We start from the raw sequence: 18663 nt of genomic DNA, 5'->3' as shown, positions 1-18663 counted from the left end.
CCATCTGGTCTTGGCAGATAAAAAACAGAAGTGGGAAGTCTGATCTTTAGCAGATCATGTGTGATTGATCACACAAAGGCAGAAAATCTAATTCTGCAAAAAAAACTTTTCAGAGTATGGAAAATCCCTTTTTTTTCTCTTGTACAAACTGGTATATACAATATTCATAACAGGGGGATTTAAACAGAGTGGGTTTAATCATATATTTCCCTTTATCTAGGTCCATGTTCTTTTCTTATTTTAAGTATTCTGGCTTATACAAACTCCAAAACTTCTATGATTAACACGAATCATTTATCAATTATCACACTGCCCATGGCAGGGGGAAACTAGGTGAGCTTTAACGCTCCTGACAGCGATTTTGTGACTCTCCCAGAGGCCGTGGCAGCCGCGCCTGACGGAACCGAAAGGACGCGGCCGCCTCACGCCGCCCTTCCCCTCACGGCCAACGGCCGCGGCGGGGCGGGGCCTGACAGACCACGCCCACCGCCGCAGCGCGGCCGCGGATTGGCCGGGAGAGGGCGGGAACGCGCCCAGCCCCGCCCCCGAACTACGACACGGCCTCTGATAGGTCAGCGAGAGGGCGGGGGCGGGGCGCGGCGGATTCAAGCCGAGGGTGCGCACCGCTGTCCCCGCCACCGCCGGGTCCCCGCCTCGTCCCCACCGCCACCATGGAGATTATGACCTTCCCCCGCTGCACCCCCGACGAGATCATCGGCCTCGTCCGCACCAATGTCCTGGAGGGCGCCGAGGCCCGGAACCTGGTCAAGGAAGACCTGTTCAGCAACCTCAGGGTGAGGGGAGGCGCGGGGCGGCTCCGGGCCCGCTCGCTGCCGTGTGGGACGGACGCGCTGGCCCGGCCCGAGGAACCGCGGGGTTGGGCGGAGCGGGGCTCGGTGGGCTCGGAGGAGTCTCGGGGCGCCGTGGTGACACCACAGCACACGGCCTGTCTTCCCCAGTTCTGTGGGAACTGGGAAAAATAGCCACGGTGTCTAGTTCCAACGTTTTGTCCGATCCACTTAGTGCTTTTAAACCCCTCCCTGCTTTACCCCCTTTCATCACTGGTGTTAGTGAGTGTTGTCGGCGGAAAAAAAGTGGCTTTGAAGTGGAATTGATGCCTCCGAGTGATTCCTGGTGCTGTTATCGCTTGTTTGAGCCTTCTTGTTTAGATAATTTTGCTTTTTAGAAACTATCATGCTATAAATGAAAATCTGTTTGGCTTGTAAATGATTTTTTGCCTCTTCATTTTAATAATCTAGTTAATAATCTAGATTATCATTTCTATGACTTTTTTTTTAGGTTTTTGGCATTGCTTGGTTTGGAAAGTGCTTAGCAAGCAGCAGCGTAAGGAAACCAATGCCTGGCATACACAGTCAGGGCTGTAATTGCCTGAGCTGACTGCTGCCCCTTCAAACTCAATTATCAGCAAGTAATGCTTGAACTGCAAAATGCTGGAAAGTTAAACCTGGTTGTCATGGTGGCTCAGTGAAATAATGTGTTCATGGTTTAAAAGCTGAATGCTTTCATGGCCTGGTCTGTTTATTAAACACATGGAATACTGATTCATGTCCCCTCTTCCTGCAGCATGACGTTTTACACCTGATTTACCTGAGAATCCTGCAGAAAGTGTCTAGGATCCAACTGGAGGACATCTACATGGTAGGGCTGCCTGTGTCAGGGGTGCTGGGATGTGAAAGGAAAAGAATTTTGGACTCTACCTGGTCTTTGGGATGTTAAGGGTGCCAGAAATGACTGTAAGGTCCAGGAGGGACTGGACAAGTGTTTGGAGGGAATGAAAATCCATACTGGGCTCCCTCCTTTGGCCATGGCTGGAGGAGGTTGGACTGATCTGGAGGGAATGTAATTGTTGGCTTTGATATTTGATCATCTCCACTCCTCTGTTAACTGAGAGGAAAATGAGGAGAGGCTGATACCTAAATTGGCTAACAGTTCATTTATTTACGGCCTCTGTTAGGCAAGAACTGATCCTTGAATGTGAGAGTAAATGGTTTTGTGTCATGGCCTTTCTGGATAAACTGAAAGAGACGAGTATTATGTGCAGGAGGTAACTCTGTTCTTCCCAGACAGTGGCATCAGCTGCCATGCTGTGCTATGAGGTTTAACATGACAGAGAAAGGAGACAGTGTACCACTATATTCTCCTCCAGACTTCTTCATGAAGCAGTTGAGTGTGTCAATTTTGGGGTGTTTACAGAAGGAACTTCGTGCTGGTAGCTGTATATTGCAGAGACTGTTGTGCTGCAAGTTATGAGCAAATTAAGAAAGCATTTAGATTGAGTTCCAGAGTTTGTAAAGTTGCTGCTTTAGTTATTACTGTATTTTTATCTTTTCCAGCCAAAGTTGATCCTTAAAATAGTGTGCTGATTAACCTGATGACATTTCCCAGCCTTTAACATGTGTTCCCTGTGGATGGGAAGATCATCCTCAGTGTTTTTAATCTTTATGCAGTGAAAAATGCTGCATAATTTTTGTTTTAAGTATTCTCTACTTATGCACCAACTCTGTTTTTACTCTTTAGATGCCACTTAATGTTGACATAGTGTACCCAGAGATCTATGAAGGCTTTCTACCTCTCTGCAATTTGTATATTCGTTTGTAAGTAGAAGATGCTTGTCTTGTGCTTGTTAAGGGATGTTCTGGGATGAGAGGAGAGGATCTGTTTTGTATCAGATGGGTACAGGGCAAGAACTGAGTCATGGCCACAAAACCTGAGCCACGGTCACTGCAGCTGAGGTTGTGTTTTGTTTTCCTTGCAGGGAGCGCTTGCTGCCCATGTGGGGGATTAGTGACTTCCAAATTGCTGATGTTTTAAGCCCAAGTAAGCAAGTGCCTTGTAATCCTTGTGTTTGTGTTTCCTGGGGTGCTGGGTGCTGCTTGGTATTCCAGGTGCTTTTTCTCCTTGGGCATAGCCAGACAGGCATCTAGTGTGGAGAAGTGTCCTTGACTGCCTGCTGCTCTTCTGACCCTTAAACAGTTCTAGTTTGGTTCTAGTTCTGAGCAGTTCTTATTCCTTATGTGGGCTGGTGCAGGTCAGTAACTGAGGGCAGTTTTAAATGCTGTAAATCTGTTGAACTGCTGGTCTGGAGATTAGCTTGTGACACAGTTAGAGCAGTGTAATAATAGATGGTGATGAAAATTACCCTGACAGCTCAGGAATGCTTTAGGATTTCTTATGCTGATGCCTGTGCTCCACTCCTGTCAATATCCAATAGTGGTGATTCAGACAGCTTGGAAAAGGCTGCTCTGAAGAACACTTTCACTTCTGGATCTGTCTTATCTAAGACATTCAAAGTGTTTGTAATCATCTTTCAGAAAGTTTGCTTGGAATAAAGCCAAAAAGTCCCTGCAGTTCAAATTGCTGCCTTCAGCTGATAGCTATAGAGAGGTTCTCTCTTCAGAGCTGTAGTTCAAGATTGACATTCTTACTCCCTGGCTTCTGTTTGAATGGGAGGCTGTGTTTTAGCAGCCTTTTCTCCCAGGTGCCATTATTCATTTGTTAAATTACACAGAATTGCTAAGTGCTGGTAACCAGCTTGGTGCTAGTTTTTGTGTAGTCTGAAATCTTTGCAAGCTAAGTGGGGGAAGAACAAATTTGGATTGTTAGATTTGTAATCTGTCTTCCCTGAATTATGCTTGGCCCAACTTTTTGAATGCAATGCTTTTAGAAATCAGCTCAGTGAGCTCTTGCAATTCCTGTTTCAGAGATAAAGAGGACTTCTCGCTTCTTGAGTGGCATGCTCAACTTTGTGAACTTCATGAAATCCAAGCATACAGCCTACCTGGAGCTACAACTGGAATATGTAAGATTGAGTGCTGCTTTATTCCAAATATCTATAAAAGTTTAATTGATATTAACCTTGAGATAGGTGCATGAAGTTTGTGGTTTAACCTCATATTGAATGTTAAATGTAGCCAAGTAATTCAGGGAAGTACTGATTATTACTTAGGATATTACTAAAAGGTTTTTTTATTTATTTTTTTTCCCAGTAACTTATTGGATGTTTTAGCCTGGTAAGTGAAGGATTGACTCCTTGTATAATTTTGAGAAAAGTTGGTGCAATAGTTGTATGTGGCTTCTGTTCTGGATGTCTCAGTAGTTCAGAGATGGTGCATTTCGTGCAAAATAATGATGAGAAAGGCTCTAATAGAAGCCCAGAAAGAACCTACACTCTTTAAAATTAAATCTTTAACTTGCAGAAATCAGCTATTGAGAAAATCCAGCACCTGGAGACTGTGAATCGGGAGGCAGCACTGAAGCTGGAGAAACTGAAGTGAGTGTGAGGAACAAGCACCATGAGATGCACTGCTTGCCTTTCCTGTTCTGGATCAGTGGGCCAGCTGTGTGAGGCTCAACAAGTCTGAGTGCAGAGCCCCATTCTTGGGTCATAATAACTTGGTTCAATGCTACAGGCTTGGGGAAGAGGGGCTGGGGTGTGGCCCAGCAGAAAAGGCTCTGGGAGTGCTGGTTGACAGCAGCTGAACAAGATCCAGCAGTTTGCCCAGGTGGCCAAGAAGGCCAGTGGCACGTGGCCTGCATCAGCAAGTGTGGCCAGCAGGACCAGGGCAGTGACCACCCCCCTGTGCTGGACCCTGGTGAGGCCATACCCTGAGTGCTGCATCCAGGTCTGGGTCCCTCACTGCAAGAGGGACGTTGAGTGTGTCCAGAAAAGGGCAATGAAGCTGGGAATGGTCTGGAGCACAAGTCTGGTGAAGGGCAGCTGAGGGAGCTGGGGATGTTTATTCTCTGCTGGAGAGGAAAAAAAAAAAACACTTTTATAGTGTATGGTTGCATTGAGTGAATCTTGTATTTGTATGTGGGGAACTAGGTTGAAACTCTTTGCTTTTAGTGATGTGTCTTTATGCCTTAATCAGCTGGAGGAAGCCCATCTTTAACTTAATAGATGAGTAAAGTTGTCTTCCTTAGTTATTTGACATGTTCGCCACAATCTCTGTTTCAGGCCATTTAGCCCTACTGCCTGTGTCTTTGCACCATTAAGTTTTGTTTTTGCTTGTGGATAATAGGATGAAGAAATGGCTGGTTTCCAAGAGAGCTTTCAAAACCAAGTGTTTTGGTTTGGTGGTTTTTTTTTTTTTTTTTTTTTTTTTTTTTTTTTTTTTTTTCTGACAGCTGCTCTTGGTATGTGCTACACAGGGGGTTCTCTAGCTGGGATAGGTCTACACTAATATAAGCTATTTATATGACAGGTAATATGCAAATTTCATAAATGAAAGTCACCACCAAAATTGGTAGGAGTGCTGTACTTTCATGCTTTGCTTAACACAATCTTTAAACTTAGTTATCTAAGTCTGTGCCACTTCTTTCCAAAATAGCTCTTCAGATTATGCTTGAACTGCAAAATTTTACAAGCAAAGGAAAATAAGATGTATTAATTTGAGACTGTCTTGCTCTGGCTGTAAACTCTGTGGAGACGGTGATTGTTTTATCTACTGCACTCTGACTGGACTGTAATGATGCTGAAAGTGCCCAATATCTTTATTTTTCCCTCAGCACAGTCCCAGTTGAACATGAGGCAGAGGTCAAGCAGCTCACAGAGAACATTCGGGAGCTGGAGCAGCTGCTGAGGCAGGATTATCGTCGGAAACAAGTAGGATCATGTTCTCTCTTTCTCTGGAAAGCTGCTATGGCTTCCTCACCTCTCTTGATTTCATTCCCTTCCCTCTAACTCAGTGGATAAAAGGGACTTTCCTGATTTAAACAATGGCCATTTTAGCAAAATGATGTTGGACCCTTCTTTGTTTCACTGTAAGGAATGTGAAACGTGCTTTAAATCAGACTTGGGGAATATAAAAGTATAGTTGACTCTTGTTTGGAATTCATTTCTGCAATGACCTGGGAGATGCACATCACCCTTCCAAACAGGAACAGAGGGATGTTCCTCTTTGTTTTCCATTTGAATTCAAAGAATTGGAACTGGAGGTGAGCTGTGGCAAGAAATGAGGCCTGGGAAGCGTCAGTCACTCAGGAGAATGCCTGGCAAAAAGAGTAGGTGGTAACTTTTCAGCAGTGGAAACTTGCTTCTCAGCTCTCATAGATAACATTTTAAACTCCTTTGGAAGAAAGAAAATAATCTATGGTCAGGATTTTTTGGTTTTGCCAAGTCATGTCTCTATAATTAGCCTTATTAACCTTGTGCTTGACTATTATTTGGGACCTTATATTAAATTATATTGTTCCCCTGAAGAACAGGGCCCCTGGCAAAGGAAGTTGTGGGGGTATAATAACTGCCAGGGCCAATCTCTGATCCTTATTCCCAGTTAGCCACTGCTGGCTGCATCCTCAGTGCTTCCAATAGCTTTGGTGACAATATTCTCCCTTCCTGTCCTTGAAATCTTACAGACTGCAGTTTTGTCTGCTGGTTATGACACTCCAAAGAACCCCATAAATGGGATTTCTTCTGTGGACAGATCTGTGATAGGAGGATAAGGCAGGTAGCAGCTGTAGAAATGCTTGCTGAAAGCTTGATGCTTTTTTTTTTTTTTTTTTTTTTTTCAGGCAGCTTTGCAAGAAGTGACTTCTCAAAAGAAGGCTGATATTGCTGAGAAAACCCAAATATTGGTGAGCACACCTCTGTGTGGGTGCTGGCTGCAGCCTCCATCTCAGATCAACTGAGAGATCATCTCTCTTTCTAGGATTAGATTATTCCTGGAATTAAATCACTAGAAATATGGACCTGAGGTGCTGTGGGTTTACCTTGCATGCATAGAGAGGGCTAATGAGGCAGAAGAGGAGGAAAGCAACAGGAAACTTGCTCTTCTCCTAGGGTAATAGATCTGGCTCTGGAATGCTGCAGTCACTGCCTCAGTATCCCTAGGTCAGGAGCTCTGAGGGAGAGAGCTGCTGGCAATATGCCAGGCTGAAAGGAGCTTGGAGAAACCTGCTCTAGTGGGAGGTGTCCTTGCCCATGGCAGGGGGGTGGAAGGAGATGATCCTTGAGGATCCAACCCAAACCATTCCAGGGTTAGCTGGCAGCCTCTTTGTTGAAAAAGCAGTTAACTGCTGTTCTTGTGCACCCCTGTAAGCAAATCTGGGAAGCAAAATGGGCTGTTAATTGCTTTGATTTGGAATGGTAATGCTGTTTAGAATAATTTAATTTTAGAACTTCCTAATGAGGAATGACTACACACCAAAGAACCTGTCTGTTCATAAGATCCTGGCAAACTTTGCTACACAATTCCTCTTTGTTCACCTAATCACTAATATTGAAAGTGTTTGTCCCATTAACTAGAATGAGTGTAAAGTGTCTATGAGTGCTTTAAAAGAAGAACAAGAGCAGCTGAAATCCAAAATTGTGGAGAATCCAGAAGAAGGGAAAAATTACAACGAGCTGATGAAAGAGAATATTAAGAAATTGAAGAGATCTCAGGTGAGGTTTTCCTCTGTCCACACAAGAAGGTATTCTGTTAGGAAAAGCATGGACTGTCATCATCTAGAACTGCTTTTTGAATGATGTAAAACACCAGCAGGACAGTGGTTAGTCTGAAATGAAATCACAGCCTCAGAGAGAATTGAAGATTTGTGGTGGTTTATTTTTGATGGGCTTTTTTTTAACCTTTTGAAAAGCAAGATTGCAGTCACTTGTAAAACCAAGTGTTGAACTCTTGAATCTGTATCTGTTTGGCTGTTTGCTCTCCAGAGGAGACAATATTTTGTCAGCTCCCAGATATCTTTGGATTTAGGCCATGTGCTTCATAGTGCTTCTGTTGTCATTCACTGTTTCTGGAATCGATGGCTGTCTTCACTAATATGCTGAACACTGTGTTCCCTCCTAGCTTTTTTTTTTTTAATATTTTTATTATAATATCCACTCATTTCTGTGGTTTGTGGTTGCTCACACATCAGTGAAGTTTGCACTTTGCCTCTGAATGTATTTTTGTTCCAAAGATGTAAACTCCATTGCTGTAATTTCAGGTATGAAGCTTTACATAACTCTGGTTTTACCAGTGTAGAATTTCTTCACTGTACAGCTTTTTCTTTCCTGAAAGCTCTTGGAAAAAGCTGATTACTGATTAATTCAGTGTAAAGCATTTGTATGTCACCTTTATATCTCTGCTTCCAAATAAATGCCTTTTTAAAATTATTTTTTACAAGGTGAAGAGCTCATTTCACTAACTCTTAAATATTACTTCTAGTGTCTTTAAACAATGAGGGGAGGGTTCAAAGTTCAATATGCCTTAATTCTGTATAAAATAACTCTAAAGCTGTTTATTGACAGTCTTTTTCTCTCTTTTAAAGCAAGAAGTTACTGAGAAATATGAAGGTTATAGAGATTTAGTTGAGGTTCTGTCATTGTGCCTGGTGGAATTGCAGTTATACCAAAAGAAGATGGAAATACAGGGAGAAAATGTGGAGAGACTGGCCAGTGTATCATCAGAGGTTTGTATTATCCAAATTATATTCTGTGAAGGAGAATTTGATGTCTAAACAATGTTCCCCTCTTTCTTCTTCACTATAAAGAACGACACCTTGAAATTTTCAAATTCTTTCTTAGAAATGTCAGTAAAACATTGCTGCTGGTGGTACTAGGTAATGTACTATGCACTAGCTATTGACCACTTTGAATAGTCAAAGCCTTTGTTGCCATAGAAACCTGACCTAAAATAGTTGGAACTGTCTTGGGGGTGTTGGTAGGAAATAATGGGAAAAGTGAAATTGAGCTTCTTCTGCCTTGAGAGTGGAAACAAAGAACAAATAATTGTTACTTCAGGAAAAGTCATGTCTTAAGTGCCTTTAACTTTATTAATATTACTAAGCCTGATATTTTCTGATGAAATATTTGTCACAATACTGTCCCTTGCTATTTACTGCTAGATTTTGGGAGAATGCAGCAATTGAAAAATGGTATGGAGTGGTTTTGGGTATTTTTATAGCATGTGTTCAAATTACTCTTGGCAAAAAGCTACAGCAGGAGTCAGTCACTTCTGAAGCTCATCCTGAGGGATGGGGTCTTGTCCATTTGGATGTATTTATAATCAGCTAAAGACCAGTGAACTGGGAGGAGGAGTTGGCAATCAGATCTTCAAAAAGCAGCCAGCTAGCTGTAATCTTAGCACATTTGCAGGGTATACTGTCTTGATAATTTCCCACCCCCATTTAATTTATTTCTATACTTCTGCACTCTAGGCCAGAAGTCTGGAGGACCAGCTTGAGAGTGCTCAGGTGGAGCTGAAAAAGGCCAAGGAAGATGAAACCTCCCGAAAGAGAGTGGTCACTGCAAAGCACGAGAAGCTTGCTACAGCTGAGATCCAGCTGAAAAAGATCCGTGAAGTTATTGAGCAGTACAAGTGCACTGAGCTCGAGTATGGAGGAGCTGATGCTTCTGCCTGATGCTGCTTTATGTCTTTGTTATGTGCTGCCAAAGTTCATGGCTGCTACAAACACACAGCTTAGCAGTGAGGGGAAGGAAAATGAGCAGTGTGGGACAGCTCTGGATGAAGACCAGTAATGCTGCAGGCAGGGAGTTGGGGTCTCAAATCAATAATTGCAATGTGACTTGACAGCAATTCTTTTATTGGAGCACTAATTTAATTTATAATGCTTATTCTTGATTCTTTTATCTTCTTAAAGAGAATGTCACATTGGGATAATTTTCCAACTTATCAGACTTCAACAAAGCCCCATTTGCCTTTCATGAATTTTTCATAATTTCCCTTGCCACTTTTGCTCATTATCAAAGATGTTCAAGACCCATGGGGAAATGGGGCTCACATCTCTGAGGAGCATTATCCTGACATGATGCTTCTAAAACAAAAAGAAGAGTGTCATTTGATCAAAGCCTCTCAGCCCCTCTTCCTTCCTCCCATATGCTGAAGGCAGCACCAAACTGCAGCCCTGGAAGGTCCTGGCTTCACTGTGAGCTTAGTGCTCAACTGTTGGGCAGAAAATGGATTTTAGAACAATTTTCTTGTACACAGATAGGGAAGGGAATATGGAGCATTATTGGCTGTGATGGAAGGGAGCTTCTTGCACTTGGCTGAGAGAGACAAGTAAGATTTAGTCATGCTTAAGGTTTGTGTGGTGTGCAGAATGACACTTAGTGCATTGTACCAGCTAAAGGAGATTATTTGGGAGGAAAACAGATTAGGCATTGGGAGGAATTTCTGGACAGAAAGGGTGATTACACTTTGGAATGGGCTGCCCAGGGTGGTGTGGAGTCACTGCCCCTGGAGGTGTTTAAGGAAAGACCAAGTGCCATGGTCAAAGTGATAAGGGGGTGTTCATAGGTTGGGCTTGATCTCTAAGGTCTTTTCCAACTTCAATGATTTTGTGAAAAGTAGCCTCTAATTTAGGAATGAAAACAGTATCAACTAATGCTCCTTTTGGTCAAAAGTTGCTGCCAATTTCTGTTTCTAATGTGTCAGGTATTTCCCTTGAGTGATAAAATTAGATGCTTTGATAAGCAAGAGGGGAAGGGAGGTAACCTTGGTTGGAGAAAAGAGTTTTTGCTGGTGAATAAAACAATGTGTCCTGACTTTTCCCTTGAGGTAGGAAGGTGCACATGGGCTCCTGCTAAGTATGAGTTTCGCTTCTTGTACCTAATTTATTCTAGTTTAAAATTCACATCAATTTCTGAGAAAGTAAATTCATTATTATTGCTTCTGGAAGCTGTTTTATGCAAGCTTTGCTCATGGTAGGTTTCAGTTTAATCTGGAATGAGTCCAAAGGCTCAGTACTAACTTTTTTTTTTCTGTCACCTTTAGACTTTATAACAAAGTCAAGGAGAAGAGGGGTGCTGTGTATGACAAAGTTATGGCCATTCGCAAGGAAATCAAACAGCAGAAGAGCAAAATAGAGCAGCTGAAGGATGATTATGAAAAAAAAGCAGCAAAAGACAAGGTGAGGGGTTTTTTTACCTCCCAAAGGAATCTTCTTACATTCCTGTGTAGACAATGCAATGATCCTCTAAACAGACTCCCCTGTGTTTTGTGAGTGCTTCTTCTTAAGCCATGGATGAGATACCCTTGAAATCATTTGAATCCACCAGACCACTCACTTGACATTTGTGCTTGATAAAGATTTAACTTTGCTGATGGAATTTTTTTTTCCTCCTTTGTCTTTTCTTTCCAGGAAATACAACTAATTTTGAAGTCTGTATTGGACAAGTATCATGAATCTCTCCTTAAGGCAGTAAAGACTTCTGCAGCCTCAAGAGCAGAAAAAATTGCTGAAATTAGGGGAGGCCTGCTCAGCATTCAGTCTTCTGAAAGTACTCCTTAAGCCTGTCTGAACTTGTGTTCCATTTTTTTGTGTTCATGCTCATACCTGAGCTCAAGAGCTTCTGCTTTGCATGGGAGGGATAATAATTCCAGGCAAATCCAGCTTTCTCAGAAACCATGTCAGAACACATTTAGCTTTTCAGGCTGATCCTGCTGTCATGAGCTTGCTGATATGGATAAGAAAACACTCAGTTTCTGTTGTTTCAGTCAGCACCTGGTCTTGGGGGGTAATATTGCAAGTCTTGCTAACACCAAAATTTTAGGCAGAACCCTGCATTTGTAGAAACCGTACTGCAAACTTTGATATGGGAACCCCTGGAGCCTTGGTCTGGCTTGAATGTTCAAGATAAGTCAGTCACATGTGATACTCCACCACCATTATTCAATTAAGATGAAATGCTGACATAGCAGTAGCATCCATCTAAATGCCAAATTACTCTCATCATAAATATCTGTAACTGTAAACACTCAGAAGTATCATTTTAATGTCATTTTAGTTAACAGTACACTCTCAATGCTTGAACTCATTGTGTCTGCTTTGTGGGGTATTGAACCCTCCTCTTTGTTCATCAGTCTGTGTTAGAATGCTCTTAAAAACTATAGATTGATGTTTTGTACCTTGTGATGGTGCTTGGTGTGCCACAGTGGTTTTCATTATTTGGAAAATTGAAATGTTAATTTTTGCACTAGTTGATATAAAGATGTTTAACCCTTTTTCTCTCTGATATTTCCAGTCCCCTAACTCACTTGGAAGAACATTTCAATGGAAAAATTTTGCTTTGTACATTTGTACAATGTATGCTATGAGCAGTCTTTTATGCTGAAAGGAGGAGGATGATCCAAGCCATCTTTAAAATTTTGATTCTTCATCTCTTACCAGCTGGAGGTGCTAACAAAGCAGTTAGGAAGAGCAGGTGCTTCCTTCTGGGGCTCTTCTGGAGGCGTCTGTACCATCTCCTTCTTTATAAATATTGGTTGGAGGCTGCACTCCCTAGCCTGGATATTGCAGCAGCTCTGGGGAAAGAGAATCCCAAAAACTTCCAATGGATACTGCAGGGGATTATTCCAATCAGCAGATCAAGGTTCTTAGGCTAGAGAGATGATGCTTGTGTATCCCAGTGCTGAGGAATTTCAGGAGAAAGAAAAAGCTGGAGTCTGGGTCCTGCTCTCAGATTTTGCTACACCAGCTGTTGGGTAAAATAAAAGCCTGCAATTCATGAAGAAAGAAAAACTCTGTTTTCCAGGTTTTTGTGTTTCCAAGCTTTCACAGTGCTTATTTGTGTAAAATACTTAAAAATAAAACATAACCAAGGTATGATTTATGTAGAGATAATTGATTCCTAGGTGTGAATTGATTCCTACTGCTGCTTGTCAAAAACCTCTACCCACCTTGAACCATATGGCAAGGCAGTGGGGGGAGCTCAGTATGGCCTGAGGAGCAGGAAGGGAGAATGGCTCAGCTGAGGAAATACAGCTCCCTTTCCCTCAAGAGGGCAGTGTTAGTCAAAATTTTGTCCTTTTTTTGGTTGGTTGATTTGTTTTTTCCTTTTTTAAAAAAAAATTTGTTAATCTTTCTGCCTTAGCTAATGTTTTAAGGTTTAGTTTAATTTTTTTTTGTAAGTACTTCAGTATTTAATGTACAACATCAAGCCTGTAGCAAATTTGAATTGTACTGCTTCTTTGAAACATGTGGAGTTACTAACAATAATCTAACCAAGTTTTTAAATTCTGCAAGCAGAAAAAATAATAGTGGCTAAGGTGGGAAATGGGTTGATTGTGACACCTTTTTACCTCTTTATCACTCTTCTTTTGCCTTTACTCCAGAGCATGGCTGGAGAGATCTCAGAGCTCCATCTCAAAAGTCAGATTTCCTTTAGTTTTGGGTGAGGGTAGTGAGCCAGGTTTGTGTTTTCAAATACAAAGTGAGATGAACTGGTGTGCTGGCCACTTGGTGGGGATGTTGGCACAGAGAGTGGCCCTGGATTCATGTTCCATTCCTGCCACAACTCTGCTGAGGAAGCCAAAGGAAAACCTGCTGAATCTTCAGCTTCAGGGTAACAGCTTTTCAGCTTGGCACTCATATATTCTAGGACTAGCCAGGACCAGGTAAGCTACAAGTTAAAACTTACTGACAGATGTTTCCATCTAAGGTGTGACCCTTGATGCTGCCAAAGCAGGAGCTGCTCTGGAGGATGGAGCCTGCACTTGGGAGCCCATTCCCTGTTATTTGTGCAGGGGAATTAGGAGGGAGTGTGAGGGGCTCAAGTGTGTGTAAATCAAGAGGTTGTGAGGTGCAGAGTAAAGGAATCTGGCAGATAAATGCTCCTGTGTGTTGAGGTCTCTTGCATCTAGGGCATGTTTTAGAAAGATTCTCTTGATGCTTCCATCAGGCTCCTTAAAGGCAATCCTTATTGTGATGCAGTGAAATAAATGGCTGGAGATGAACATACAAATTCTTGTTGCCTGCAAAATTCCTTTTTCCAAAGCTAACAAGGAAATGCTGTTTCTTGAGATGCTGTAAATGGGGAAACTGTGTGACAAGATAAAGTGGCAGCTGCAGGAGTTCCCATGTGGTTTTCTACTGAAAAGTTTTATTGCCATGAGGCTTTTGTCCCTTTTTCCCCAGGAAGAAAAGAGAGCAGGGTGTTCAGGAGCTGAGTTTCTAATGGGTAGCACATTAAACAATCCTTACTGCAAAGGGAGAGTCTGGAGGCTGGGGCAGTGATATTGAGAAAGGCAAGCACTGAAAAATGTACTTGTAAAGAGAAATGGGCATTAGAAGGGGAAAAAATATCACTGTTTTTGCAAGCTGCAAGTCCAACTCAGGAGGACTGGGAGAGGCCAGTGTTTGTAGAAAATGAACAAACAAAAGGAGGGAAAACCCAGGTTATGTTGGGGTTTCCATAGCAACAGAATACTTTTCCTGGAAAACTCAGATGATGAGATCTAATCTATCTGCTATTTAACTCTTGCATGCAAAGCCTTTCTTGACTTACCTGTCTCCTCCACAGCCCAGTCCCTTCTGGTGGGTGTGCTGTCACTGCACCACGGTGGTCTCCACGGGGAATGACATTCCTGAGACAAGGCTGCTCCTGTTCTGTTCCAAAGCACACAGAAAAGAAAGAGCTTGAGGCAGAGGCAGCTTTTGTGTGCAGGAAAGACTCACCAGGTGTGCTGATCCTGGGCAGCCCCTGCCTGAGATCTGTGGAAGATTTTCTGTGACTGTTTAGAGAGTTCATCAAAGCCTGACTTAAATTTGTACCTGAGTTAAATTTGTACCTGGTGTTCTGCCCGTTGCAAAGCCCCAGCTGAGGGGAATGGGAATCTTTGGTGGCAGGGGAGGTATCTTGTGGAGGAAGGTGGAAGTGTGGCAGCTTTTACCTGACAAAAAGGACAACTGGGAGAGTGGACATCACCACAAATGCTCATGGGATGGCTGCTGGTCTCAAATGTATAGAAAGGAGAGAAGTGGACAGTGGGTGTGAGACCCCACCCTGGTGCAGCAGAGAGGAAATGGATTCTGTTCCCTGCCTTCTGAGCAGGCTTTGCTAGAGGGGCTGCCCTTGGAGGGGGGAAATGGGATGGAAGAGGATGAATTTCCTCAGTTTTTGGGCTCCCCTGCATGCAAAGTAGTTACAAAGAGAGGGTGGTAAGAGCAGGCAGGGATCCCAAAGGATGCTGAGTGTATTGCCATAGGGCCAGGGAATGGTCTGGGTTGGAAGAGACCTAAAAGCTTATCTTGTTCCAACACCCCTGCCATGGGCAAGGACAACTTCCAAACCCCATCCAACCTGACCTTGGACACTTCCAGGGATCCAGCCACAGCTTCATGGGCACCTGTGCCAGGACCTCACCACCCTCACAGGGAACCAGTTATTCTGTCTGATGTGTTTGTTACAGCTTCCTAAAGGCCTGGCAGTGGCCAACCCCTACAATATTCAGCAAAAGCAATATTCTGTTTAATTGGTGGGCTTTGTGTTTGTTTTTTTTTTTTGTTTTTTTTTTTTTTCTCTTTTTCTCTCTGACTGTTGTTCTGTTATGAACCTGTTACTGCTTATTGAGCCCTGAAGATTTGTGGATAGAAAACAACCATCATTACAATATTTAAAAGAAGACCAATTCAGGGCTTTTCAAAGAGTAGCAATCCAGGTATGTGCCAATAAACAGGAAGCAGGGCTTTAACATCACTTCTCAAACCATCCCCTATCTTTAAACATTTATTATATTTCCTCATTTCTCCTGACAGCCACCTGTTCAGCTTGTGACCTGTTTGTAAAAATCTGCACACCATCTATCAGAGGGATACACGCACTTACAAACTTCTGTTCTGTGGGCATTGAGTAAATTATTTCTTTAAGATCATATGGCAGATCTATAATTAATTAAACCCTCCATGATATTAGTGCAAAATAATTTAGCCTTTCTAAAAAGGTAAATGTAATTTGCCGATCTGGTATTTGGAAGAATGCTTTCCCCAAAATCAATTCCTTTAGTTTCCAGAGAATAGAAATGAGAAGCAATCTCATTTTAATTATATCTCTTTATTGCTAACAAAGGAATGATTTATGCAATTAAATTAACTGGCTAGAAAATTATTCTCAGCTGGGCTGTCCTAATTCTTTGCTTTCTGAATTGCAGGCTCTTACACTTCTCTATGTAGATTAATTTTTCTGATATGCAAACAATGCTCCTTGTGTTCATTTTTAACATTTTTTATTCACAGCTCCCCTTTTCTTAGTGTCAATGACATGAGTAATATTTGTGCACTGCTGGGCTCTGATTCAGGCCTTTTTTATGTAGAAAGATTGGGAAAAAATCTTTTCTTTTGAATCTCATTATTGCAGAGCAAGGTTTTGAAGTTTCTTATCTATTGCTTAGAAACAGCAGCAGGAACATGGAGGGACTGCAAAGATGTCAAAGGATGCAAACTTTTGAAGAAAAATGTAACAGCACTGAGGAGACAGGTGAATTTGCAGTTGATGTTAAGAAAGCATTTTTTAATGTATTCCTCTTAAACCTCTGTCTCCTTGCAGCCAGGCAAAAAGCTGAAATAAAGGGGGAAAATGAGACAGATTTATGTTGTACACAGAATGAATTTGGGATTTTTCTTTTTTTATTTCTTTTTTTTTTTCTGCCTGGGATTACCTTGCAGTGGCTGGCCAGAATGTAAGCTAGAGATATTTGGGCTGAGGGGAAAATTACCATGTAATAACACATTGTGACCATGTGCCAACACAGCCTGACATCTTCTGAATGGGGCATTGGTGTAATCTGCTGCTCTAAAGCAGCAGTGAACATATTGCAGAGCACGTGTTGGCTCTGTCTGAGCTGTCCTGCCCTGTATCAGTGGAGATGTGTCAGCTGGTCAGGCTTTGCTGTGCTGGCACTCTGTGCTGCTGTCAGATGGCCTTAAACTGAGAGAAAGTAGGTTTAGGTTGGATGTCAGGAAGAAATTCATCCCTGGGAGGGTGGGGAGCCTCTGGCACAGGGTGCCCAGAGAAGCTGTGGCTGCCCCATCCCTGGCAGTGTCCAAGGCCAGGCTGGACAGAGCTTGGAGCAGCCTGGGATAGTGGAAGGTGTCCCGGCCCATGGATAATCTTTCAGGTCCCTTCCAACCCAAACCAGGCTGTGGTTCTATGAAATGAAGTAAAAAACCAGAGATTTTTGTCTGGGTTGAAATGTGATGGTTTGGTTGTGGAAAGGTCTGTGCCATTGGGATTGAAGGCTTTTGAAATACCAGATAGGAAGGATCAGGTTATTATCATTTGGGTGGGACAAGGAAGCATTTTGAGCCTCTCTCCCTGGACTGGGGATCATCCAAAGGGAATTTTTCCTCTGGATGCATGGCTGCTGGGTGGGTGAGGGAAGGGCCAGTTGGTGCAATGCCTCTATTGACTGCAGTTGTTATCCTTGAGGACAGCACTGTAAAATCAGCATAAACTGAATTTGCTTAGCAAGTGGAATCACACTTATTTATTGGAAGAACATTTCTCAAAGAACAGTTGCCCTTGGCTTACTGTCAAACAGTGATTTTTAAGTTTTTTTTAATTAAAAAAAATTCCCCTAGTCCTGCAAATTCCCTACACTGAGTTCAGTTCTCCTGCATGAATACCTTGGTTTATACAGGAAATAATCCCTTGCAATGCCTCAGGAAGATGCTGTGAGGTGTGAGTTTACCAGCAGTCTGCAGAGAAGGCTTTGAGTTCAATATTATCTATACAGCAGGAATGGTTAGAAATCAATAAGATGAAATTCATGACAAATGCTACCTTTAGGGAGGAAACATCTGATTAAAAAAATGAGAAACAGCTGCCTAGGCAAGCAGTACTGCAGGGAAGGGTTTGGCTCCAGAGTGAATCACAGATAAGTGAGTCAGTGATGTGCCTTTAAACAGAAATCTCGTTCCAGGAAGCATTAATAGGAGTGTCAGGAGCAAACTGTGGGGTCGGGGCAGAGATATGACTGCTCTGTGCTGCCTGGTGAAGGCTGGCAGAACATATCCAGCCTTGCAGCTTGCATTTCAAGAGCCAAGAATGGGGAAAGAACTGGGAAATCATGATCTGGGGGCTAAGTAATGACAAGCCTTACAGAGGGAGAAAATTAAACTTCACTTGCAGCAGAAGAGAATGAAGCTGATACCAGGAAAACCTTAACCACAACCTTCAATTCTCAACTACCAGCTCACCTGGAAAAGACCTGGAACCCTCTGGATGTGCCCTTTGTCCCCCCAACTCCACCTGCTTTTACTCTTAACTCCTATTCCCTGCTGCCTTTCTCATTCTGCTTTGGCAGCATATTCCAGTGGGGGCTGGCACTGAGGGCTGTTTCTGGTGATGGCCAGGGGAAAGGTTTGATTTCTCAGTGCCAGAAATCCTCCAATTCTTTTGGAACAAGCAGTGTCTGTGAGGAACAGTGTAAGCAAAAAGATGGTCTCACAGTGGAAAGGAATGAAAGATGAGGAAGGAAAAGAAACTAAAATAAAAAAAAACCCCAACAACAAACAACCACAACTGAAAACAAACACAAAAAAGACCCTTAATGAGATCAGAAAATGTCTCCCTTCGTAGAGTTGATGATAAAGTGATGCTTCCTTGACATCTGGGATCAGTTTCCTTCCAAAGGGCACATTGGGACCTCCAGAACAGTTTAAATGGCAGTGTAGGCTGGCAGTGACAATTTCAAGGATCTGCTCTGTTACAATCTGAATTCTGGACTACTGTTCTGTTCCTTAACAAAGGAAATAAGAATGAGTTCCCTCCACATCCTCTAATAGAATTAATCACCTCTCCATGGACCATTTCCCAAATGTGCCAGGATTTAATTTCACAGCGAGTGCTATCCAGATGAAAAGCTGCCTTTGGAAACGTGGGGAATCTCTCCTCTGCAAAGTCCATCACCATTGCAGGTG

General features: G+C 42.7%; 1 protein-coding gene across 1 annotated transcript; it reads left to right on the top strand.

Annotated features, from left to right (window-relative positions):
* Positions 1-580: 580 nt before the first annotated feature.
* NUF2 (NUF2 component of NDC80 kinetochore complex) lies at positions 581-13710 on the top strand. The gene is made up of 13 exons (XM_056498017.1): positions 581-794; positions 1585-1659; positions 2539-2615; positions 2777-2838; positions 3723-3820; positions 4218-4291; positions 5530-5626; positions 6535-6597; positions 7268-7405; positions 8275-8415; positions 9163-9338; positions 10740-10875; positions 11107-13710. Exons 1-13 carry the CDS (start codon positions 672-674, stop codon positions 11254-11256), a joined length of 1410 nt encoding a protein of 469 aa, XP_056353992.1. The 5' UTR covers positions 581-671; the 3' UTR covers positions 11257-13710.
* The last annotated feature ends 4953 nt before the right edge of the window (positions 13711-18663 follow it).

Source organism: Oenanthe melanoleuca, chromosome 8, assembly GCF_029582105.1.
Source record: "Oenanthe melanoleuca isolate GR-GAL-2019-014 chromosome 8, OMel1.0, whole genome shotgun sequence".
Classification (NCBI taxonomy): domain Eukaryota; kingdom Metazoa; phylum Chordata; class Aves; order Passeriformes; family Muscicapidae; genus Oenanthe; species Oenanthe melanoleuca.
This window is presented reverse-complemented; position numbering and strand designations above follow the sequence as displayed.

Excerpts from the sequence above, each read along its gene's own strand:
- NUF2 (XM_056498017.1), top strand. The coding sequence starts at position 672 with ATGGAGATTATGACCTTCCCCCGCTGCACCCCCGACGAGATCATCGGC. Across the intron at positions 5,627-6,534 it reads AGGATTATCGTCGGAAACAA|GCAGCTTTGCAAGAAGTGAC; the intron begins GTAGGATCATGT and ends TTTTTTTTTCAG. Across the intron at positions 7,406-8,274 it reads AGAAATTGAAGAGATCTCAG|CAAGAAGTTACTGAGAAATA; the intron begins GTGAGGTTTTCC and ends TCTCTTTTAAAG.